This window comes from Elgaria multicarinata, chromosome 2, assembly GCF_023053635.1.
Source record: "Elgaria multicarinata webbii isolate HBS135686 ecotype San Diego chromosome 2, rElgMul1.1.pri, whole genome shotgun sequence".
In the NCBI taxonomy this organism is placed as follows: domain Eukaryota; kingdom Metazoa; phylum Chordata; class Lepidosauria; order Squamata; family Anguidae; genus Elgaria; species Elgaria multicarinata.
Genome location: NC_086172.1, coordinates 27,017,009 through 27,043,363, shown reverse-complemented (window position 1 = coordinate 27,043,363; position 26,355 = coordinate 27,017,009). Strand labels below are relative to the sequence as shown.

Genomic DNA, 26,355 nt, shown 5'->3' with positions numbered 1-26,355 from the left:
GCAGAAGACCCTCTCCCTTCACACATAACAAGCTTCCTTTGGTAAAGGGACCTGGGATCTTGTAACACAGGGAAGTTGGTATAGAGGTCTTCCTTCAGGTATTTGGGTCATAACTAATTTAGAGCTTTAAAGGACCTGCACTTTGAATTGCACTTGGAAGCGAATACACAGCCAATGTTACTCTTACAAATTGAGGTAATATGCTCCCATCTGGCTGTGCCAGATAGCTTTTCTTGGCTTTATTAAAAGTCGTAAGCTATTGGACTATTCTCTGCCTTCTGGGAGGTGTGTTGCATTGGAAAGGTGGAACTAAATCCACAAATAGCCATTTCTTAATGGAAGCATGAGCACTGCTGCAGAAACTTCTAATAGGAATGTATGAATTCTTGCATGGAAACACAAAACAGGCCGCAGTTGCAAGAATGCAGCAAGAGTAATGTTGAACAGCACACAACTGCACAATATCTGATTGACAGTCAAGACAGTCGGGTTAAAAGGACTAATCTAATATAAAAGAAATTATAACAAGATTGAACTATGCAACAAACAACATTTTGGGCACACAGGCTGTATGTCTTGTTCGGTGCCTTTACAAGCATACAGTGATAAGGTTCAATCCAGCAAAATGTGCATAGATTGAATGTTTGTACTTTTCTTGTACTTTTCTTCAGTCAATCCAGCTTGGAGGACATTTAAAGATGTTTTTGGACAGAGGAACAATTTAAGAATTGCCTCACCTTTCTCCCATGGCACAAGCTTAGTGGTGGTGAGTTTCAGTCGTTTAGCTGGACTTTAAATTACCTCTTATCTTTCAAATTATGTATGTGTAACCTGTTTGGGAATTCATTTCCATTTGTATCATGTTATGTTTTGCAGTAACTATAGCGAGGTTTCTGAAGAAGCTGCAGCAAAACCGGTGTAAAATCTGGAGTCCTGTAAAGTTTTCTCTCACTCAGTAATTTATTGCCAATTCATGAAGCTGTTTCTGTAACTATTACTCTGATATGTGTATATGTATACTGATGTAAATGTTATATAGCTTGTTGCATAGTTCAATCTTGTTATAATTTTTATATTAGTCCTTTTACCCGTCTTGACTGTCAATCAGGTATCGTGCAGTTGTGTGCTGTTTAGCATTGCTCTTGCTGAATTCTTGCAGGAGCATTTCTAGAACATTGCTAGCAATTGTTTTTTCATCTTTGCACATTTTGCTGGATTGAACCCTATCACTGTGTGCTTGTAAAGGCACTGAACAAGACATACAGCCTGTGTAACCAAAATGATTCAGTAAGCATGACTGAATGTGAAACGAGCAGAACTGTGTTATGTTTTGAGGGGTTAATATTCCCAAGGGGATAATGACTATGTTTGGGTAGTCTTAAGTATTCATAATTTGTTCAAACAGTAAAACATGACTACATGGTCACTGACATGGGCTTAATGGATTATAAGGATAGCTTAAGAACATCTTAAGAAAAGCCATGCTGGATCAGAATGACCTGCTAAACTCTGCCCCCCCCCCAGATTCCAGTCCAGAATAAATGCACTATTATGCAATACTTATATACTTGATCCCATTGTTCCTCCTTTACACACACACACACAAAAACTCTTTAACCCACTATTTTAAATAAAAGAATCCAGGGGCAAGTAACTAATATTAAATGATGTGTTTTAATTGCTAGGCTATTTTATTAAAAAATAAAACACTAGCTCATTATTTTTAAAGTCCAGTTTAAATAAATGTATATATTTATCCAGAGAGCCTTGTGTGCAGCCATTTGAGAGATTTCTATGACTTCTGGAGCAGCTTTTTAAGAGGGATGTGATGTTAAGGAAGTAAGGACTACCCACACCCCTATTGAACACTAGCAGCAGAAACATCTGCAGACCCCTGACATTTCACAGAGGAGAACCTGAGCATGAGGCTTCGTATGGAGCACCATCTGAAGAAGGTGGACAGATCAGGGAGGAAAGCTGAGCACTTCAGCAGAGTATCTTCAGCTACAGAATTAGAACCTGCTGCTTCACTCTTAAAGTTGAGTAGCGTCTGCGTGCAAAGTTCCTTTCCCTCCAAATACTAATGAGCAACTGTAGCATGTACCCTCTCCTTCACACCTAATAATGAGGAACAGCGGCCACGTGGTGGTTGCATATGCCCACCACAAAGAGTGCTTCTAGCTTTAGAAACTAGCTGCTGGCATTGCTACCTTTCTTGAATTGTAGAACATTTTTTCCAGCACTCTCCTCCAATACCAGGTTTGTTTATGGTAGGCAGAGGTGCATATGCTCTGTACCTGGACTGAACCCACAGCTGCTCATATAATCATAGAATAGTAGAGTTGGAAGGGGCCTATAAGGCCATCAAGTCCAATCCCCCCGCTCAATGCAGGAATCCACCCTACAGATGGTTGTCCAGCTGCTTCTTGAAGGCCTCTAGTGTGAGAGAGCCCACAACCTCCCTAGGTAAGTGGTTTCATTGTCGTACTGCTCTAACAGGAAGTTTTTCCTGATGGCCAGCCGGAATCTGACTTCCTGTAATTTGATCCCATTATTCCGTGTCCTGCACTCTGGGTTGATCAAGAAGAAATCCTGTCCCTCCTCTGTGTGACAACCTTTTAAGTATTTTGTAAAAGGTGTGACAACCTTTTAACCTTTTACAACACACAAAAATCCATGCTTGTTTTTTTTTACCCCTGGGGAGGAGAGGGAGAAAGGCTAAACTCAATATAGAGCACCTATTATCTGCAAGCTTGATAACCTCCTTAGGCTTTAACAAATTAATTGTTTCCCTCATTAGCATACTTCTTCCTTCAATCCTCACATTTTTCCTTGAGGAACTGTATTGCTACTTAAGTGGTCTGCGTGCATTCAACACTGATCCATGTACTCCAGCTTAATTAGCTGTATGAATTTAGAACAAAGTCCCAGCAGAACACACATGAAAAGTGAACTGGTCAACTATAAACGTTTTCCTACATTTGCTGTAAAAAGCATCAATGAGCAAATTTTTGAACTTGAGTTGCAAGAAGTCTGTTAAGATTGCAAATGCTCTTTATTCATAGTTAGCGCTATATGTTTTTTCTTGGATGCGTAAAACCATTCTTCTGCCATAGAAATCTCTGTATTCCTCGGGTAGATCTTCCAGAGTTTTCAGTGCCCTATCCAAAATCTGCACTGCTCTTGAAGCTGCAGCAAGATCTTTGTTTCCATAGGTGTCTGTTTTATCATAGCAGTCAGAAGGAAGGTGTTTCCAGAAAACATTGACTCCAACTCCAAATTCTTCAGAAGTCACATTATGGAACCACAAAGCTGTAAGAAAGAGGGGAAAGCCTTGGAAAACGTTTTACAAATACTAAATCACTGTAAGAGATTGCTGTATTCTGCTAAGGCAAAAACTCTCTTCTATTTCTTTTTAAAAATACTACTTTCTTTTTTATGGCTAGCAAACAGTTAATTGTTTTGTAAGAACATTTCAGCTTGGCAGAGACTCCTATATAAATGCCTTCAATATTTTGTATAGATGTTAATTGTAAGCACAGTAAGTTTCTGTAAATTCTGTATAGCTTAAGAATTTCTACAACTGAGACCACATTCTAACTCAACCAGACCTAAGGCCCTTTTGGGCTGAATCCAGCTGACCAGTAGCCATTGATAACCTTCTCCTCCATGAAATGTTCTAATTCCCTTTTAAAGCCATCCAAATTGGTGGTTGCAACGCCACCACCTCACACAGAAGGCTTTGACGTGCACACCTCTCTCAGGCTAAGCACCACCACTTAAATCTCTGAGGAAGGGTAAAAAGAAAAATGTAACCTTTCCCTTATAGCAGAGGGAAAAGGTAAGGAGTTTTGGAAAAGGCTTTTCTGTGAATATAGCAGGCTGAAGGTTTAATGTAATGTGTTTATTTATGAACTAATAGAGCAGGACACACAGCCAAACTGACACATGGTTTTATGGTAGCAAAATAAAGAAAATGTTTATTGTTGACTTGGTTCCTTTGAATTCTATTCCATTCCTGCCTATTCTTAATAATACTGGTAGTAACCAATCTAATAACAGCAATCCTTAGTCATTATGATCTTATTTTCACTCACTCCTCACACAACTCCTGACAAGAAACCACACAGCTAAACACATCTGCCCTCCAAACCCAATCACCAACCGAACACCCCAGACCACTCAGCTCCCCCATATATAGACTCCTCCCCACTTTCCACAGCATCACCAGCCACACCCACTCAGACCAACATTCCACACTCTCTAGACATACTTAAGGGAATAGAAATGTGGGTAACGCCATAGTGGTCATCACTATATCTTGTGGTAGCGAATTCCACAGTTATTTGTCCTGAATCTCCCACCAATCAGCTTCATGGGATGACCCCGAGTTCTAATATTATGGGAAAGGGAGAAAAATGTCTCCCTATCCACATTCTCCACACTACGCATAATTTTGTTCCACTGACCAGCTACTATATGCACTTTTCACTCCAAGTCCCACTTTAATCTGGTTAAGTTTAAATTTGGAAGCGTGGCATCTTTCGGAGTGGCAGTTTTCAGAAGATGAAGCTTAGACCAGGCCCGAAGGATTCCAGCTCAGTCAATACACCCGGGATTTCAGATGCTCTCACTACATCTGCAACCTAACCAAGTTGCAAAACAATGCTCCAGCTGCAAATACTTCTGTGCAGCTGCAGGTAGATGCCCAAATTCTTCTTGAAGCATCTGGAAAGTTTTCAAATGAAGATGTGATGTGATATGCTGATTAAGTTGGAATATTCCCATTTGGGCTTCATCCAGCCATGTTATGGGCTCCCCCACAGCGTAAGCTTTTATATATATATATTGTGTACAAAACTGTAATATGTTACTTTTTTTTAAAGCCCCTGAGGAAGGATGTATTATCTAAAACGTTGGGTAAGTAGCACAAAATAAACTAGCACCTGTGTGATCCTGTATCACTTGTGTTTTTGCTGTTTTTTGTTTCTTTATTGGCTACTTTTGGTACCTCTCTGGTGTTAGCAGGATTTATAAAGGCTACAATCCAAGCCATACATTCCTCTGGGAAACCCATCCTCCAGATTGTAGCCATTAAAGAAACTACACTGGATCCTAACGGATGCCTCCTTTTTATCCAACGATAATAGGTGTGGGGGAAAGTCATTTACTCGACCCCACCAAGGACACATACCACCAATCTCAACTGATCAGAACCTTGGTACCCAGGCATGAAGCCAACTTGTGGAGTATGTATCAAGGAGCCCCCACACCGCAGCCCTTGCACACTGTGGCCAGATCTACACCAAGCAGGATATAGCACTATGAAAGGAGTATGAAAGCAGTATATAAGAGGAAGGAGCCACACCAAGCAGGATATAGCGTAATAAAAGTGGTATATGGTATGTGTCAGTGGACCCCAACAGTTGTCAGTACACTTCAATACCATTATTAAACAGTAGTGTGGCTCCTGCCTCTTATATACATACATACATACATACATACATACATACATATATATATATATATATATATATATATATATATATATTCTTATATATATATACAGTGGTGGCATAAGGCAGACATTCAACAGCCTGTTAAATCTGCAGAGGCCACCAGTGAGGGAGGAAGCAGCAGCCAGGCACCTCTCCACCGTGCCTGGGTCCAGCTCCAGCTGAGAGCCCCCTCCCTCCTGCTGTCAACTGTAACTGCTGAACTTTGCAACTAAGATTGTAGTGCCTGAATTTGCTTTCCTTTTCCCCCTCCTCCTCCTCCTCCCTCCCAATCCCCTTTCCTTTTGTGTCATGTCTTTTAGATTGTAAGCTTGTGGGCAGGGACTGTCAAGAAATACTTTTGTAAGCTGCCGTGAGAGCCTTTTTTGGCTGAATGGCGGCATAAAAATCCTTAAATAAAAAAATAAATAAAAAATATCTACTACTTTCATACCGCTTTCATAGTGCTATATCCTGTTTGGTGTAGATCTGGCCTGTGTCAGGTCTTCCTTGATCAAAGAGTGGAGAAGCTTAAGATGGCTCGAGGAGGTGTACATTGGTGCATATGCAAGGCTGTTTGGTCATATTACAAAGAAAGAAAGAAAGTCTTCTCAAAACTAAAATAAAACTTAAAGCCTTTTTGAAATTATTCCTTTGCATACTTACCTCTTCTCCCATTGGGGAAAAAACTGCACAAAAGCCCAGAAACCACCCAACCATCAGTGATTGGGGAAAAGGGGGCAGGGCCATCTGCAGAACCCAAGGAGGCTAGATTGGGATCCCTAGAGGGCTGGATCTAGCACCAAGCCCTGAGTTTCTGCACCTCTAAGGTGTGGTTTTTCCCATGCTTTCAAAGCAACTTGCCCCATGAATAGAAGGTTGTAGTTGTGAAAGAAGAATGGATTCTATCAGCGGCTCTGAATTGAATCAGGACAAAGGGTACACACATTTCATTTATACACATATAGCCCCTAAACAGTAAGAAGGAAAGAAAAAAGTGTAAGTGTTTGTGCATCCTCTTACCTGGAATGAACAAGACATCTCCTGCCACCAGTTGGCATTCATAACGTCTGGCCTTCACAAAGAGAGGATATTTCTTCAAGTCTGGTTTGTCCACATCTAGCACCTCTGACTTTGTACCTAATGAAGATTTCAGTGAAGGATGGACATTGTTGCTTCTGTTAAGTAGTATTAGCATCAAAGCTGCCAACATGCTAGTCAGGCCTCCCGTTGAGGGGAAAGCAGAGGGAGAGCACACAACCCCTTCCTGTGTCACTGCACCTCTGAACTGTAGGCTCCCAACAAGTCTACCTATGGACCACATTAATATTTGCAACTATCAGATATTACTGAATCGCATTCAACCGTGGTGTGCTTAAAGTGGAGAGGTCCATCAGAATGAGCAAAGGGTTCTGTCCTGCGGTCCCAGAAATACTAGAAACACTGTTTCATTGATCCTAGACATTAAAGCAGATCTGGTTTTCTTACTAGAATAATGGAGACACTCCGTACAACCAAGCTTTCCATTAAGTTTGGTTGTAGCTGCAGCTTTATTTCTGAACAGTAAGTCTGCTATTTAGTCTCATCAAGAAAGCAAAGGATGCCATTTAGAGTAAACCGTTGGCTGATCTCTAGCAATTTTCACCTCACTAGCAGGTTGTTTACTCTGGCTAGCGATCTCAGTGGGGGAAAGGGCAGGTTTGGTTGCCTTTGCTATGTTTTCTATTATTTTAAATAAAAAAGCATGGAGGCAATACCCACAAGGTGTGGAAGTATAATCAAGAAGAGTGCTACACTCCCCGATAAAGGCGTGTTTTTAACATTTTACTCTGTTTGCATTCGTTTATCATGATTGGTTGTAAAAAAAATTGTAAACCGCCTTGCTTGGTTTCAGAAAGGCAGTATAAAACTGCAATAAATAAACAAATAAATAAATGGCCTCCTATCTTAGGTAGACATTTGATCTAATCCAGCATGGCTCTTCTTATATTTGGAAGTAAGCAATTTATGGCACCCAGACAGCAAGCTACGGGCACGGAGGAGGGGAATCTGATTATGGATCTTCCTTGCCCCACCCGCTCCCAGCCGCTGTGGAAAGCTTCCGCGACCTTGTAAGAGAAGTCGAAAAGGGTGTGTGCTGGTGGGCGGAGAGGGAAGGGTGTGACAGGCAATATCCTATGGCTTCCTCCAGTCTCACCTTCATCCACCTAAAGGTAAGTGAGTTAGATGGGCCCAGAGGCCTGTCTAGCTGCTTTCTGCATTTTAAGCAGAGGAACAGAAGCGGAATCGCCTCCAACTTTCTCTTACTCTGCCTGGTTCTTGCAGGCAGGGCACAGGATTGGCAGACAGCTCCGAACTTTGAGCCCTCTGTCTACCGGGAGTGCAACCTATAGAATTGTGCCCCAAATAGCCAGCTGTCCCCCCCACCCCACCCCACCCCTAAACAAAATGGCCCATCCCTACCTGATAAATACAAATATGGTGCATCGCGGGGACTGTAGAGAACAACTTGTTTCTTTCCCGTCACCTGAATTAAGAAGTTATCCATTACCTGCAAATATGAAGACAAGCATTATTTGGCATGTGGCCAGAGAAGTATTTCAGAATCACTGCAGCTGTACTAAGCAAGCTATGTAAAGGTAATAACCATCGCCTTTTGCAATTACTCTGAAGCAGCAGGGGTTCATTAAGCCAGAGAGAAGGAGCACAGCTTTGACTTCATACACAGATGAGCGGCAGGCAGCATAGAATGATTTACACATAATGACAACCCAAAGTATAGTGCAGGGTTCGCACATAACAACAACCCATGCTTCAACAACAACCCATGATTCAATAACAACCCATGCTTCAACCTGTAGTCTGGGTTGTCATGACGTGCGAACCAGGTCAAGATCTCATTACTCATCAACTTAACTGCCTCTAACAATCTTACCATTTAATCCCCCTGCTATGGACCACTGCTTGCTTGCCATAACTCTCATGTATATCAAGAGCCCTTCCCTGGCACCATAACTCTGCAGTGCTCACTCGGGCTTGAACACACACACGCTCACAACCTCTACCATCAAACCTTTATTCCTATGTGCCCAACCCAACTAGACCTGCCCTCTAAAACACCCTCATCCTGTCTGCTCATAAAGGGCAAGGTGAACTTGGCATCACCCTTTGTTAACCAATGTTTAGAAGCATATTATGTACATCATAATGTGTCCAAAGCTGTAGTCCTGCTGAGCTTATGCGGAAGACTGTGGAAAAGAACTGCTCCTTTGGAAAGTATTCTGGGATCTGAATATCATCTGCCAGCAGAGGAAACTGTTTTTGGAGATCTGCAATATCCTGAAACAAAAAATGGAAAAAAGACCAGGTTTAGATTGTCAACATAGTGTCCAATCCTTTGGAAGAAGAAGGGAGTCATTACTCTACACCCAGGCAGGACTTCATTCTTCCATAGCAGATTAGAATCATAAAGGAGAAGGTATTTTCCGTCCCTTATAAATTGCAAAACTATTTGGACTCAAGACGAGGTGATATAAGAGGTGAATATAAGATAGTAAAGTAACAGACTGACACTCTTTAAGATGAGCTATGCCATTACACCACTACTCACCTTTCGTGGGTCTTCTCCCAGGGAACGCAAATAATACTTTTCATCCTTAAAAACACAAATCCGCAAAAAAAGTCATTGCAACGAACAAGCACGCAAATGTCTTGCTAATCTAATAAAGCTATAGCATTTTAATAAAACTAAACAGATTGTCAAATTCCATCTAATTTGCTAGCAAGTTTGGCTTCTGTTGTTCACTGAAGAAACTGAACATTTAAAAAAGTAACCTGAGTCAACGTAAGGAAACTCTCAACTTAAGTACTGGATGATTATTCATTCATTTAGATTTAAAGCCTACCCAATCCTGAAGTCTGGGGACAGATAAGGGAAGCAAACAACAACACAGCAGAATAAAATAAAATCTAATCAAGTTCACTGACATTCTTTCTTGACTAAACAATGAGCCCCTAAGACCAGCCCAAAGCAAGGAACACAGGAAGCTGCCTTATACCACATCAGTCCATCCAGCCTGGAATTGTCTATGGCGACTGACAGTGGATATCAGGGCTGTGGAGTCAGCACATAAAACCTCCGACTCCTTTATTCATGGCACCTCCAACTCCTTTAATTATATATCAATATAGAAAATAAATTTCCTACATCGACTACAAGCACACAACTTTTTAGAACCCTAACCTGTTAAAGCCTGTGTCTAAAGGCTATAGCTAAGTCATTCTGTTTTTTTTTTTTAATTATTAAAGAAGCCCAAAAATGAAAACAATGAGGTTATATTTTTATTTATTTATTTAACTGCATTTATATCGCCCCATAGCCGAAGTTCTCTGGGTGGTTTATCAAAAGACTATAGAGTATAAAGTAATAGGATATAAAAGAAAGAAACTATAAAAGAAAATCAGGAACAACTTTCTCTACTAGTTCAAAAATCTAAAGTATATACTTTGATATCAAAGTCAAAACTACAAAAAAGTAAAAAACAACAATTGAACACCTAAAACAACTTAACAAATGACCATTTTAAAAGAAATGAACTCAGTTAGGTACATAAGTAACATAAAGCTTTTTTGAGATTAAAGTATCGTTTGAATATAAAATTCAAGTGAATATACATTTAATGAAATAAATATTATATTGTAGAAGACTGAAGACTAACATATTGCTCTTAGAAACAGAATTGCTTCTGCCAAATCCTCCCTCATAGAAGCCCTTAAATCTGATTTGACTATTTTCAGTGCTGAAAATAGTCTTTCAACACTGACTTGTAAGGGTGGCATTGCTGTTACAGTTCTAGCTGCATCACTAATAACCGCTGGATAAACTATAGTCAGGTTTTCAGGGACATATCACAACTCTATATACAATTTAAATTTATTAGGAGTCAGAGTTGGTACATTTTTACCAACTCCGACTCCAGTAACCCAAGAATTGCTTCCGACTCCGACTCCACAGCCCTGGATAACTGGGGTCTCTGGCACAGAAGTCTTTCTCTGATCTTTTTAACTGGAAAGTTCATCAGACATTTTTTTAAAAAAACCCAGACAGACCTAGTTTACATGTAGTAACCACCCACTGTGGAAAAGAGGATATTGGACTACATGGGCCTTTGATCTGACCAGCAGGGCTCCTCTTGGGTTTTTAATATGTTTCCAAAGTTATGATTGCTGCTCTTAGAGTTGGATTCCAGCTATTAAGCCATTAAATGATGGGGAAAATTCAGCATAATGGCAGTACGTCCCTTTGTACTATTAGGCTGCTAGACTTCACACATTTCCTGAAAGAAAGCTCCACCGGACTCATTGGGTTTTAGGTCAAAGTGAACATGCCCAGGATTAACCTTCTGAATTTCAACCTATGTTTTTCCCTCTGAAGAAGTCAACTTTAAGCTTTCAGGTGAAACTTGAAACCATCACATCACTTGCAAGAGCCTTGTTTAAAAGTCTTCAACTCCCATTCTTTCTGATGTCTGATCATGCAGACACCATGATTTCAACATAAAGACAGTTTCCTCCCTCTCCCTGAAACAAGCAATTACCTCTGAAATAAAGTATTCTGTATGTTTGGCTTCAGCCGCTCTCCTTATAAATACATCAAAAGGCAACGTTCTGAATTTTTTTTAAAAAAAGACATAAAATTTAAAAAAAACTGTCAAGATATTTTACATGGAAGAGAACTTCTAGCACATAAGAGATACCACACCAATAATGATTCCAGACTATTTGTTTCAATTAAAACAAATGAAATACACAAAATTAAATAATATGATTTTAAGAAGTTATGCCATCATCTTTGGATGATGTTCTAAAAATGCTTGCTATTATTATTATTATTATTATTATTATTTATATAGCACCATCAATGTACATGGTGCTGTACAGATAACACAGTAAATAGCAAGACCCTGCCGCATAGGCTTACAATCTAATAAGTTGTAGTAAACAATAAAGAGAGAAGGAGAATGCAAACAGGCACAGGGAAGTGTAAACAGGCACCGGGTAGGGTGAAGCTAACAGTATAGAGTCAGAACAAACTCAATATTTGAAGGCTATAGGGAAAAGAAAAGTTTTTAGCTGAGTTTTAAAAGCAGTGATTGAGTTTGTAGTTCTCAAGTGATCTGGAAGAGCGTTCCAGGCGTAAGGGGCAGCAGAAGAAAAAGGACGGAGCCGAGTAAGGGAAGTGGAGGTCCTTGGGCAGGCGAGAAGCATGGCATCAGAGGAGCGGAGAGCACGAGCAGGGCAATAGTGTGAGATGAGAGAGGAGAGATAGGCAGGAGCTAGACCGTGAAGAGCTTTAATATGCTTAGGATCAGACTGCAGATTGGGTAACTGGCTTAAATTATATCGGTTGTCAATTTATATTTTAAGCTTTTTGTAACATCATTGGGTTGGATCCTGCATTAGCCTCCCATAAACATAAGGATTCCTTCTGTCCGCAGAAGGCTTCTCATCAAGTGGAGCATCTCAACTGGCAGAATGGAGGAGATTTTCAATTGTGGTCCCTCCCCAAACTGCTCCAAAGGGCTGGAGGACTCACAAGAACAGCATGAGAAGTCACGGTGTGTGTGGGGGGGGGGGGAAGAGAGAAATGGAAGTAGTCAGTGAAGATCCCCTCTTTTTCCTCTCCCCTCCCCCCTTCCTACCAGCCAGAGCATCCTGAGCAGAACTCAGCTCAGGTAGTGCTCCTGCTACCAGGGGAGAAACCTGGACCCAACCCAGTGTTTCTATGCTTCTTTTAGGATAGTAATTGTGCTATGTTAATATTGGAGACAAAGTATGTCACATTGAACCCCTTGGGTTTACTTCCAAGTACATTCGCTTACGACCTGGCAGCAAGTCCCACTGATTTCAATGGAACTAATTACAAGCATCCAAGAATGAGGTTTTCATTCATGCTTGAAGTGTTATGCAAAAACCAACGCTTTCATGTTCTTTTACGTAGATGAGTCTGGAATGTAAGCAAGGGTACATAATGTCCCCACTGATATTTGAATGGGTCATTGAGTGGGTCATGAGGAAAGGAACTGTAGAAGACAGCTTAGAAATTTCACAGAGACATGATAATGGACAATTGAAGGAGCTGAATTTTGGTGATGACGTCCTGTTGGCACAATTATTTATAGCCATAGCAAAAGGAGGTAAAATATGACAATTAGCTCTTGGAAAACAGTTCCAACAACTCAGGGGGTTGGGATCTGCAAAGCATAACCATCTGCAAGGGGGTTGACAATACAGAAAGAACAATACAGAAATCTGTACAAATTTAGAATTTCGCAAATAGCCCAAATTCAAGAGCATCAAATAAAAAGCTGACTTGCATGGCTTCAGATGGCTTCTGAAACTCCGGTTTCTCTGCTCAAAAGTCATCGCAAAGAACAAGAACAAGATTGTGCCCTAGATCAAAATTCAAACAAGAACTAAGCAGTGTGTGTGTGTGTGTGTGTGTGAGAGAGAGAGAGAGAGAGAGAATTACAGCATTCAATCTGTTTTCCCATAGTTGTTTCCCATACTGATCACTTCCAGAATTTAGAGAAGGATGATTTCTCAGCGATTTTCCGCATAGTTAAAGAAAATCAGTCCATTCACATTTTAACCCTAGTGCAATATTCTGTTTAAGTAGCCTTAAACAGTATCACAAGGCATAGCCTTGCTGAAGGGGAAGAATCATCGTATTACAGTTCACCCCCTCTTTAATAAAATAAAGCTGGCCAGCGCTTGCAAGAATTAGTATAGCCTATATATGAGGGAAAGAATCTGAAAATAGAGAGGGGTGTCTGTAGGGGTGTAACTGTCCTGTAGGGGTGTTTGCCATTGGCTTTGTGGGGTGGAAGGCTTCTCAAAGGCTAAAGAAGTGAAACTGAAGGCTGTAGTGCAGACAAATTGACTAGTCTCCCTACTACAGAGAAGAGCATGCTAGTCTTGTTTGTATTCCTAATTTAAGGACTGTATGGCTGGATTTGTATGGGGAGAGGACAAGATGCACAGCCTGCATTTCATGTTTTGGACTACAACTCTCAGGATTCCTGACCATTGGGTATGCTGGTTGGGGTGATGAGAGTGGAACTCCAAAAATCTGGAGAGCACCAGGCTGGGAAAGGCTGCTCAAAAGTATGAACACACACACAGAGTGGAGAAATGGGACACCATAAGAAATTGTGCTTTTCTAGGAATTAGCATCAAAGGGCCAGGACTGAAGAAAGATTTGGCTTTGTGGGTATTCACAACAACCTACAAGTCTCTGTTGATCAGCATTTCAAATGCTTAATATTTTGATGAATTGGCTTAAATATCTGTTTCAGGAAGTACGTTTCTAAGAATAAGATATAACTTTCAGTTTTGCCTGATGAAAAGTTAACAGCCCACATACTCTTACAATAATAATGTTATTCCATTGTTATTGCCATGAAATCAGAAATTTTCTGAATAAATAAATAATACTGTGATCAAATACTGAATGCTGAATGCATGCATTGCAGATACTGACAGATCTGCAAAGAAGTGTTGAAGAGTTGATACTATGTCAGGAATGGGCAATTTGTGGCTGTCCAGTTGTTTTTGGCCAGTAGAGCCAATGGCAAGGAATGATAGGAATTGCAGTCCAACATCTGGAAAATCACAAATTGCCCATCCCTGCACTATATTATGCTAAGACCAGTCCATGCATCTTGTGACACATCTAACTATACACAGCCTATCAGACATGTCAGGTGCTTAACGGCCCCTCCCCCTGTTCTATAGTCCTAGGCGGACAATAAAAGCAGGACATTTATGAAGCCTTCTGTGGGCTGCCATACATAGCCATTGGACTGCTTTCTGGTGGGTTACAGAAAGTCTGCAGAGTTCACAGAACAGTGCTTGCAGGGTGAAAAAGGCTATGTCAGCTGTTCCTGGAAGGAAGAAAACATAAAACCCCAAATCAGGGCAAGATAGCAACTGGAAATATGAGCACTATTTCCGAAGTGAACACATTAATTTTAATCTAAAGCTTCATGCAGAAGTATAAAAGTCTCTAAAAGTTAGCAGCATTTCCCTAAAGAAGAGTAAGGCTAAGAATGGGATACCTATACACAAAGTTCTTGCTAAGGAAGTCCATCTGTGGCACAGTGGAAACATGAATCTTTACTTCTTTTTTTCCTGATGCTTGACAGAGGTAATCCACTGTCCATTTGGTCACGCAAGGGCCTAAATCCATTCCTTTCAACACTGCTGGCTTTCTCTGAGAATTTAAGAAAAATCTTAATTATTGCACAACATATTGACATTTTACTACCTTCTCCTACCATCTGCCATACACAAAGTACCAAGCTATTACAAGCCGAAGTACAAATTGATGTAACTCTACTTATCAAGAGGAAAGTGTACATCCTCATTAAATGGAGCTTCCACTTAAACATACTGTATTACTGTCAATAACAGCATCATTTATATTGTAATTTTAGGGGTTTACCTGCCACAGCAGCCCTATGACAGACGTCATTATTATCCCTATCCCGGCAACAAGACATTGAGACAGAGCAATCATGACTAGGCTACAACATCTCGTGAGTTTGTGACCAAGTTCGTAGCATGTCTGCTTCATTCATAGCATGTCTGCTTCAAAGCAAGTCCCACTATCTTCAACAGAACTTATTCCCAGGTAAGTGCATATAGGACAGCAGCCTTAGACAGGGGCCTTAGCTAGACCTAAGGTTTATCCCAGGATCATCCCGGGGTCGTCCCTGCCTGCTCCCTGTGTGTCATTTACATGAACAGGGATCATCCCGGGATAAACCTTAGCTCTAGCTGAGGCCTGGGTCTTGTAAGTCTGCCCTCGATAGTGTGGGAAGAAGCGAGCAGGAAATCCAAGTATTAGGGAGGCTCAATTGAAGTGTCTGCTGCTAAACTGGTACATTCAGAGACAGGGTTTATGAAAACCCTGAGTAGATTTGGCTGAAGGAACCACATAACACTGATCCTTAAAGAGTTCAATTGATTAGCAGCAGGGCTCTGAGCACTATTCCACCTGGCTTTGAGACTTTTAAATACTTATGTGGTCTGGGTCTTGTTTTTTGTTTTTGTTTTTCTGAGGAAATAAGTATAAACTCCTGTATGTCCCTTCCCGGGTATTGTGGTTTTCTGAGGATAACCTTTTACAGGTGCTCTTGCCATCTGATGTGAGTGGCTATATGACCTCAAGTCTTCCCAGTATTGGTGCCCCAGTTAGACCTTTCTGTGCCCCAGGAGGGGCATTTTTCCATCTCCTGAAGGCACTTCCTCTCTCAGAAAAGCTATACGAATGCTTGGTTAATATATGTTGTTTGTTGAATCTAGAGGCTATGCTAATGAGGAGCATTTGGATAAAAAAAACACCCCACCATAACTGTTTTTTTTTAAAAAAAAAAATCTCTCAGCTCAGTTTTATGCACTTCTATCTATTTATATATCACCATCAATGTGCACAATGCTTTATGAAATATAAAAACAGAGATCACTACCCCTAGGGGCTTACAATCCATTATTTACTGTGGGAATCAAAGGAAGGGAAAGGAAGGGAAGGCATGAGTGAACAGGATTGTGCATTTATTTATTTCAGCTATAGCAGCCTTCCTCAATTAATGCTCTTCAAATATTTTGGATGACAGTTGCCATCATCCATGATTTCCATGTTGGCTGGGGCTGATGTGAGTTGTAGTCCAAAACATCTGGAGGGGACCAGTTTGAGGAAGGGTGAGTTATACGTATTGAGGTTAATTACACTAGGCTATTAGAAAATGGGGAATTATTTCACTGATTTTTACAGTTATCATGGATGTACTTTTACGATATGTCTTTGTGGCCTGGATTGCATGACACAAGGGTGGTTAATAAGCCATGATGTCTTGTTAACCACTCCTGCCCATGCCAGCTCATTTCCCTAATTACCCTTGCTGGGCATGGCTTCTTGTGTCCAAACCCAACGAAGGTGGCTTGTTGAGGTGGTCAACAAACCATCCAGAAGCCATGGCCTATGGTGGGGGTAGAGAGTAGTTTTTTAACCACCTCAACAAGCCACCTTCGTGAAGTTCAGATGACACTAAAAGCTGTGGCAGCGGGCATGAATTGGCAAATTGATGCCTACAGGCGCTGCAACCCACCGTGGCTTAAATAAGCTATGGTGGGCTGTGGCATTCATGTGAACCAGCTCTATGAAACATTATAGAAAGCAAACAAACTAGAGTTTAGCACTACGTTTTTCTATTGCAGAACTTAAGCTGCTGAAAGGCAGAAGCCAAAGGTTACAATCCTATACCTATACATACTGTACAGCACCAAGTACATTGTTGGCGCTATATAAATAAGTATTATTAATAATAATAACAACTTGGGAGCAAGTCACACTGAACTCAGTGGGATTTACTTCTGAGTAGACATGCATATGATTGCACTGTCAGTCAGCTTTAAAAGCAAATGTTTTGCACTACAACTCCCAGCATGCCTTCCCGTTGGCCATGCTACTGGGAGTGATGGGAACTAAACCCCAAAACATCTGGAGGTTGGGGAAGGGATTTTCCGTGTCCTGCAAGCGGCCATTTCTTTACATGTGACCCTGGGCAATTAAGACGGAACTGATATCCTCTGTGATTATCCAGGCGTTACTTACCAGAGGGTAGATGTCCTGCAAGAAGCGCTCTCGGGTGACTCCAGTGTGCTGAGCCAGGAGGGTGACCGGCTGCCCCTCCATAGCCTCCCTCTGCAGCTCAGCCTCCCTCCCTCCCATTTCCTCCCATGTGTGCTGCTCTCACTTCCTCCTCCCGGCAAACAGGACTGGCAAAGAAGTGGCCCGCCTGCTGACTTTCCCCCCGTCGCTGGCGGAGATAGAGAGGCACTCCGTGGGCCGCAGAGCCCAGGCCACCCGCAACGCCCACCAAGCCCCACCCGTGACCTATGGTGACCATATGGAAAGGAGGACAGGGCTCCTGTATCTGTAACAGTTGCATAGAAAAGGGAATTTCAGCAAGTGTCATTTGTATATATGGAGAACATGGTGACATTCCCTCTTCATCACAGTTAAAGCTGCAGGAGCCCTGCCCTCTTTTAAATCTGGTCACTCTAGTACAGCTCCTGCAGCTTTAACTGTTGTGATGAAGAGGGAATTTCACCAGGCGCGACATGCATACAAATGACACCTGCTGAAATTCCCTTTTCTATGCAACTGTTAAAGATACAGGAGCCCTGTCCTGCTTTCCATATGGTCACCCTAGACGAACCACTCCAGCTGCCCCTCTCCAGAAGGGCATCACTCTGCTGGCTGTGAGATGACGAGAGTCGTAGCCCCACCCACGTCGGTGGGGCAGCGGAATTAAACCACGGGAAGGGGTCCAGGGGGCTTCACCTCGGATTCCTCTGTGAGATAATATATAGGGGCCGTTTCCCTCCTCCTGGGGGTCCTGCTCTTTCCCTAGTACTTCAACAGTTCGCACGTGCAGCGAGGCGGCACCGGGGCCCTCAGGGCGCCTCCTCGCTCGCCTCAGGCAGCGAGGAAGGAGGAGAAAACGTAGGTGGCCATACCTCCGCCCGCCCCTCTCATCCCTTCGCGACGCGGATCCCTCCGCACCGCCCTCCGTTTCCACCCGGGTTCCTTCGGCTGCCGGACCGCCTTGGGATGTCGGGGGGGCTGAGGCGGGGCCCAATGGCGCTGCCCGCGAGGGCCTGTTGCAGCCGGTGCCGCTGGCGCCACCAGCGCCTCTCCCTCGCCCACCCTCAGCGCTCTTCCTCGCTGCTGGCGACCGCGCCGCAGGCCAAGCCCGGCTGGGTCGGGCTCCCCGCGCCGGCCTCTCCCCGCACAGCCGCCCCGTCCTTGCTGCCGCCGCCGCCCTGTCCGTGGCTGCCCCCCGCGCGCCCCTACAGCAGCGAGCCCGAGCGGGGCGGGCGGCGGAAGCCGAGCGTGGTGGTCGTGGAAGTCCCCAAGCCTCTGCTGTGGCTCCGCACCCGCCTCTACTTCTTCCTTATCCGCGCCTACTTTGACCAGGAGTTCAGCATCCGCGACTTCACGGAGGGGGCCAAGCAGGTGGGGCGTTTGCTTACTTGCTTCCGTAGGTCCAGTCTAAGGGGGCCCAGGCGCCCCACCTTACAGAGGGAAGCCCTCTTATTTGGGGGAGCTGGCAGAGGACGGGCCTCTCCTTGTAGGTCAAAGAGCCATAAAGAGGGAGGGCAACCAGGAGCCTTAAAGTGGCCACCCGCAGTTAGTACCTGGGCAACAGACTGAGCCAGGCCCAGAGGTCACCTAGTCAATCGCCTTCCCTATTTATTTTTATTTAGAATATAGTGGTTTTTAAGTTTGCACCTACACCTATACATTTGCATATGCAAATTGGTGGCCTCTTTTCTCGTCTTTTTGGATTACGTTTTTCCTCCTTTTTTTGCCAGTTTAGAAGCAGCCACCCTAATTCATGCTCATAAATCCTCTCACCACAATCCTGACAGGAGGGCATCTGTTTGTAGCAAAGGCTAAATCAATAGTCTGTCAGTGGCTGCTTCAAAATGATAAACTGCACCTCTAGGTTCAGAGCCAGTACTAGTTGCCAGAATTGAACTGAATACTAGTTGCCAGGGGCAAATGATGGTAGGCTGTATGCTATGGAAACACAGGATACTGGATAAGATGAATCCTTGATCTATTCCAGCAGGAAGTTGGCTCTTTTCTCTTCTTTGCCATCCTTGGAGTTATAGTGATCACTGATGAGGATGCTGTATCTATTCCATTTTAACTTTCAGGTTGCAATTAAAGAACCTAGCTAAGGAAACAAAGAGGTGGCAACCCTAACTGACTTCTTCCCAGTTGCCTGGAATTTTTCTCATGTCCTTTTTCTACTGTACCATCAGTTGCTGTGTAGGAAATGCAAACCCCCTTTCCTCTTCTCCTTCACTTTGCACCATCTGAGAGTGCACCACCTTCCTTTTCCAGCCTGCACAAACAAGATGGCATCATATTGCATTCCAGACTATTAAATCTGCAACATCTATCTCTCCCTAGTTCTGCATTTGCAATTGCTTTGTCTGAGAAGCTTGTTTCAACGTAAACACACATTGAAAGAAAGGAGGGACAAAAAAATCATGCTGATTGTTAATACAATACTGTGGCTTAGGCTGCAATCTCATATGAACAGAGTAAATACCACTGAATTCAAGAGGCACTTCTAAGTAAACAATCTTTTTTATCTGTCTTGTTTTCTAGGCCTTTGCTCTTGTTTCAGGACTAATTTCTCAATGTAAATACGATCTACTGGAGGAACTTGTGTCAGAAGAGGTAAAAAAAAAAAACATCCATTGTTACGGTGAAAATGAGATCCCTTCCACTGTTCCTGGATCTGATGATTCTCCACAGAGGGCAAAATAGGCTAATTAAGGCTAGAAGATATTGTTTGGGTCATATTTATCCTCAGTCAGTGCTTAAATAGGACTAGCCTCTGGGATCTTAAAAACAGACTGGCACCTGAGTATGTGAAGTGGGCAAGAACAGGTTCTCTCTTCCCTCCCATGTGTGCTGCTGTTTGTAACCTAGTTGCTATCACCTCTTATTCCCTTCATTCTAACTTTTCCCCCCTTCAACTTTGCTCTCTCACTTCTGCTACCATCTCTAGGAGCAGGATTTAATTTGAGTCAGAGCTTTTCAAGGCACTGTTCCAGGATGTCTTTCAGTGGGCCTACACACTCCTAGAAGACATGTAATAGTAGTACTATGAAGAGTGCCTGTGAGTGTCATGCAGAGTGTTTTTTTCTTCTCATCAGTGAGCGATCCCTACTAGTGGCCACTTGTTGGAGGAAGGGCTCCCAAGTCAGAGACTATAACTTCCTTGGAGGGGTCAGCCCTGGAACCTCTTAATTAAGCACAATATGAAAAGGAGGAGAGGGGAAACAAATCTGAATGCACCGACAAAAACAAGGCCCCTCCTTTGAATGGTGTGTTCAGGACTCCATCCCTCCAGTCTGACCCCTAGAAAACCTCAGGTTTCTTTCAAAATGAGTGCATCTTGTGCATAACATACTTCAGCATCTCCCTCTCTCTCCCCCTCCCCCTTCTGGTATGCTTGGCAGGGACAACCACAGTCCAAAGTAGCCACAATACCTGTTTGATATTGGTAATTAGAATTATGTAGGAAGCAAGAGAACTAATGGGGTATCACTGGGATTGCCTATGTGGTTGGGATTTTTGGATTTGCTTGGATTTTGTGTTGGCAGGCGGGGTAGTATTTCCATAACTGTCTTACATCAGCATTAAGCAGCTGGATAACAAAGGCCATAGCTAGACCTAAGGTTTATCCCTGGATCGTCCAGGGGTCAAACCTGTTCATCTCAGTGACACACAGGGGATCCAGTGCTCAGGCAGGGGCGAACCCTGGATGATCCCAGGATAAACCTTAGGTCTAGCTGTGGCCTGAGTTAGTTGATTTCAAGGCTTTGGTAAATTACAGGACTAATGTTAACAATTCCGCTTTTAAATCAGATGGTCCAGGTGCTAAAGGAGAAGCTTTCTTCACTGTCTGAAAACCACAAAAGTGCCCTAGCTGCTGACATGGATGAAATAATGTACACAACAGCAGGAGATGTTGGCATTTACTACGATGACAGCGGTACGCGTCCATGTCGAAATGCTTTACTTTGAACCCTTTGCATGCTGTTGCAGAAACAGACTACTCACACCTTTGCAATACTGTTTAAATGCTTGCCATACTGTCTAGCTATAGTGTCTTTTCTCAAACAAGAAAGGGAAAGTGGCAAGGAAAGACTTTTAATTCAGCTTATTGGCAGAGCACATATCTTTTTCATATAGAGACTCCCCAGACTCCATCTCTGGATCTCCAGTTAAATGGATCTTGGGTAACAGAACTGGGAAATGCTGGTGCCTGAGACCTTTGACTGGCAGCAGCTCTCAAAGAGGACAGTGCTGGACTAGATGCACAAATGGTCTGACTCAGTATAAGGAAGCCCCTGACACAGCTTATTTCTCTCCTGAAGGAGGATCACCAGCATAAGTAGGCTTGGCTGTTCTAACATTGCTTTTAAGATAACTTGAGTTGGCAAAAAGTAATGTCAATGTTTGCTTGACCTGAGCCATGGCCTTCCCCACTCAATACCCCCAAATATGCATCCAATTCTATGGTGGGGATCTTACTGTGAAAACTCTTTAAAGCCACTGCTGTGGAGACTTCAAGCTGTGGAGGGGAAGGAGGAGGAGGGCCAAGAGGAAAGATCCAGGAGATCCAGTAGCCATTTCATTTCATTTATTACACTTCTGTAGCACTCCATAACCAAAGCTCTCTGGGTGGTTCACAAACATTTAAAACTGTAGAAAAGTATAAAAAGAAAGGCCTTTATATAAAACCATATAAACATAACACTCAGACAACTTATATCTAAAAAAAAAAGTTAATCCATCAGCCAAAGATGATCCAAGACCTAATTTAAACTCATTGTATCCTGCCAAATGCCTGAGAGAAGGAGGATAGCAATGTTGGTGCCAGTTGGGCCTCATGAGGGAGATCATTCCATAACTAGGGGCCACAACTGAGAAGACCCTCTGTCTTGTTTCCACCCTCCGGGCTTCCCTCAGAGGAGGGCCTTAGATGCTGAGCATAGTATATGAGTTGGTTCATGCCTGGAGAGGCGCCCCAGTAAATATTGTGGTCATGAGCCATGTAAGGCTTTAGAGGTCAAACCAGCACCTTGAATTCAGCTCAAAAACATACAGGCAGCCCGTGCAAGTGGGCCAGAATTGGACTTATATGTTCATGGAGACAGGCAGTTAGCAGGTTCCCTTGAGCCTAAGAGAGGCATCTTCATGAGCAGTAGCCTACTCTGGAGTAAGAGCTTACTCATGAGCAAGGCAAGAGAGACTGGAAATCATCATGGGCCATGGTTGAAGAACCACTTGTGAAAGGCAGAGGAAGGAACTCTCTTGCTCTCTATGTCAGGGAGGCAACCAGAAATCAGAAGAACTGAGTGGGAATAAGTCACATTCTTCTCAGATAGGCTGATGGCTCACCCAACACCTTCCTCTGAACTGGGCTTTCTCGGGGGGGGGGGTGTTCAATTAGGAGTATGTGTGTGACTGTCTTACAACTAGGAGAGTGCATTATGTATTTAAATGAGGCATCTTTCTGCTCAGTTATTTTTGCTCCAATCCATACATCTCAGGTTACAGAATACATTTTCTGTTTCTGATATCTCTCTTGTCCTGCAAACAGGAAGGAAGTTTGTTAGCATCCTGATGCGTTTCTGGTATCTGACTAGCGTTGACCTCCCTGATGAAACTCCAGATGGAACCAAAGTATTCCAAATTGTGTTTGGAGACACAACAACAAAGGAAACAAAACGTCTCTTAACGGCAAATTATGAGTAAGCCTGTCACTGATTTTCTGCATGACCATAGCTTTGTATTCTGGGTATAAAGAACCTTCAATCAAATCAGTTTATTTTAATTAATGGTCCTCTTTCATGAAGGTGATCCTGTGCCTTGAGAGAAATGCTGCTTCCACCCTATAAAGCAGTGGCCCTCCTGATATTTTGGCCTACAACTTCCAACATCATTCACCATTGATTGTGCTGGAATGCTACAAGTTACACATCCTAGCTATAAACTAACTGGCAAGGATATTGGAGCTAATACTGCCTCTCTGTGCTCACAAGAGATAAATATACTATCTTCCCAGACAATTGCTTATTTAGAAAGCTTGTTTGGGTAAGCATTGGACAAGAGATAACTTTTTAAATGAATTAATTTATTTCAGTGTGTTCTCTCCTAAAGTGGGAGTAATAGTGAAGTGGATATGAGGATGAAGAAGAAGGTGAATTTTGTCACCTGCTCTGAGCCCTATTAGGAACAGCACAGGCCATAAAATGTGAATCAAGGGCGAAAAATATGGGAGGCCATAAATAGGGGTATTAAACTGTTCCTCTAAAAGAGAGCGCATTGTAAGTGGCTTGCTAAAATAACCATAAGGAAACATTAAGAGTGAACTGATTTATTCTATGATAAGGTAGTTTAGTTTTTAATAAAAGTATTTATTTCCCACCCTTCTGTTGTAAAAGCATGAGTTAGCCTTTCATGAACCAGAGCCAGAGTTCCCTGGGTTTGTTTGTTTATTAAAACATATATATCCGTCCCTATATCATTGGGATCTCAGGGCGATGTACAGATAAAATTTATTCAAACAGTATAAAACAATAAATAATGTGCACAGCTAAAAATGTATGAAACTTAAGCTAAAACCAGAAGAAAATTTAAAAGCAATAATATGTGCAGCTTTTAGGCAAATTTATCCTCAAAGGCTTTGATAAAAAGCCATGTTTTAACTTCGCGCCGAAATGAGATTGTATCCAGTGGAGTCTGTCTGCCAATAGAATGGACAGGATTGGCAGAATGCCCCCCAAATCTGCTGTGGAGGGCTAGGGCTCTCTGAAGTCGTAGGAAAGACTGTGGGGAGGGGGGACAGGAAGGGGTAATCCTGTTCTATGAGCAGAAGTCCACTCATGTGACAATGGATGGAGCCCACTGAGCACAAAAGATCAAATGCTTTCCCTGCAGAAGCAGAGCGTGATCTAATATGTCTCTCCATATGATGACTGAGAAGGATTGGGGAGGGAGGCCCCAGATTTTTAGGGATTCCTGATGGGGCAAAGTGTTTCTATTTGCTCTACACACAGGTGTGTGTGTGTGTGCATGCATGCGCACCCTTGAGATCTCTGTCGGTGGAGGACAATGTGTATCAGGTCCCACTATACAGCGTCCCCAAGTGCAGAGCTTACTTTCTCGCTATAGATCTTCCATTGGCTTCATTGAGAGAAAATGAAAGTGTATACTTGGGGACAGCATTGGGGGGGGGGGGGGTGTACTAAGCCTACCCTGGTTACCATTGTACTTGGGGGATCAGGCTTTTCCTTCTCCCTGTGTTCTGTTTCTTGGTCACACTACAGTGTGTGACCAGATTCCAGCTGGTCCAGATTCCAGCTGGACATCAGGAAAAACTTCCTGACTGTTAGAGCAGTACGACAATGGAACCAGTTACCTAGGGAGGTTGTGGGCTCTCCCACACTAAAGGCATTCAAGAGGCAGCTGGACAGCCATCTGTCAGGGATGCTTTAGGGTGGATTCCTGCATTGAGCAGGGGGTTGGACTCAATGGCCTTGTAGGCCCCTTCCAACTCTGCTATTCTATGATTCTATGATAGAACTCAGGAACTGGCTTTTTTATATATCTGTGCGAATATTAGGGTGGTTTCTCAGCAAGACCACTGAGAATAGTTTTCTCTTGACTTGTAAAAGGGAAGCAGAAGTTAAGAGAGAATGGCTCTCAAAATATAAGAGTGCTGTGCAAAGTTCCAGATCCAAAGAACAGAAAAATAAAAATTGGTGGGCCTCTCTTTCTCACTTTGTTGTTCTTTCCTGACGCTATATTAGATAGAATCAGCATTGTGTATTTTTCTTGCACATTCATACAGAGTTCCAGCTGTGACTTTCTCTTTCATGCAGGTTTTTTAAAAAATGCATTTTGAAGAAAAATATGAGAACCGTGTTTGGCAAAATAATCAAGGAAGGCTAAACAATGTGAACTTCCAGCTGGAAAGAATTAATCATGCTGATTAACAGGAACTCTGGCAGAGTATTACTCTTGAAGGGGAACATAAGAACTTACTGCCTCTGAAGAAATGAACATTTCTTCTGAGCATTTTTATTCATTCGAATAAATTCCTCATTTGGCAACACCAGTTTGAGGTTTGCCTCTCATTTTTTCTTCCCTGCCACGTTTTCTCTTGCCTTTTTTTTATTTAAATGTATGTAGCGGGAGGAATCAACAATTGGGGCTGCTGATAAGTAAGATCAACTGGTAATACTCTGCCTTCCAAAAAATGGCTGACTCCGTTCTGTGCTGTTCACTTGCGTCTGTCCCTTTTCCCACATCTCTTCCAAACATATTGAAAACTGATAAATTTACTATGTGAGCAGAGGGGTCTGCAATTTCTTGGGGGTACACTAGGCAGAGACTTTTCTTCAATAGTTACTGACTTGCATGAAGTTCTAGATTTTTTCAGGATTCCAGCAAGTCTTATCTATTCATACAAGTATTCAAATAAAACTGGCTACATATTTAAGGCCATTCTGTGAAGTCTTGTGAGGTATTTCTCTTGCTGTTGGCTTACATCAGAAATGGTATATTCCTACCTTGGGGACCTAAGCAGCTGTATCTGAACCTATATTCAGGGCCAAACCACACTTTATTAATCAGCTCAGTATTGCATTTACAATAGTGCTAACGATTTTATAAAGGATTTAGGGAACTTTTACTGCTTGGCTTCTGTTACTGTATCTTCATTTTTTGCTTTGTTTTTTTCTCCCCCAAGATTTCGAAGAGAATTTACGCAAGGTGTGAAACCAGACTGGACAATTACACGGATTGAACATCCAAAGCTGTTAGAATAAGCTGACTGAACAGAGACTTTCATAGACAATTATCAATATTCTGCTGCATCAACGAACATCTCAAGATTCATGAACCACAATCTATTGTGGACTAATTTTGTACTTCTTAAATACCCAAACACAGTCATTCTCAGAGGCATAAAAATAAAATCTTTCCCATCAGATTTGGAAACCTTACAGATTTGTTCTTTACCTGCACTGAAGGCATCATTTGCTACCACTGGGTTCTTACATAATGAGAGAATATTGAACGAAAGTGATGCATTGTCTAGCAGTTCATAACTGAACATTATGTTTCCCCCTCAACGATCTGTTCAAAAGGTAAAATGGATGGTTTTGGAAAAAAACAATATGAAAAAGGAGAGAA

General features: G+C 42.5%; 2 protein-coding genes across 2 annotated transcripts; one reads left to right on the top strand and one right to left on the bottom strand.

Moving 5' to 3' along the window:
- Window positions 1-3,034: 3,034 nt before the first annotated feature.
- On the bottom strand, window positions 3,035-17,281 carry TYW5 (tRNA-yW synthesizing protein 5). The gene is made up of 8 exons (XM_063118572.1): window positions 17,173-17,281; window positions 14,615-14,769; window positions 11,093-11,162; window positions 9,106-9,150; window positions 8,697-8,834; window positions 7,959-8,046; window positions 6,519-6,635; window positions 3,035-3,312 (listed from the first exon to the last, which is right to left on the bottom strand). The coding sequence occupies exons 1-8, from the start codon at window positions 17,251-17,253 to the stop codon at window positions 3,056-3,058; spliced, it is 951 nt and encodes a 316-aa protein (XP_062974642.1). The 5' UTR covers window positions 17,254-17,281; the 3' UTR covers window positions 3,035-3,055.
- An 884-nt stretch (window positions 17,282-18,165) lies between these two features.
- On the top strand, window positions 18,166-26,152 carry MAIP1 (matrix AAA peptidase interacting protein 1). Its single transcript, XM_063116207.1, has 5 exons — window positions 18,166-18,579; window positions 19,747-19,818; window positions 21,016-21,142; window positions 22,757-22,907; window positions 25,910-26,152. Exons 1-5 carry the CDS (start codon window positions 18,175-18,177, stop codon window positions 25,986-25,988), a joined length of 834 nt encoding a protein of 277 aa, XP_062972277.1. The 5' UTR covers window positions 18,166-18,174; the 3' UTR covers window positions 25,989-26,152.
- Window positions 26,153-26,355: the final 203 nt, after the last annotated feature.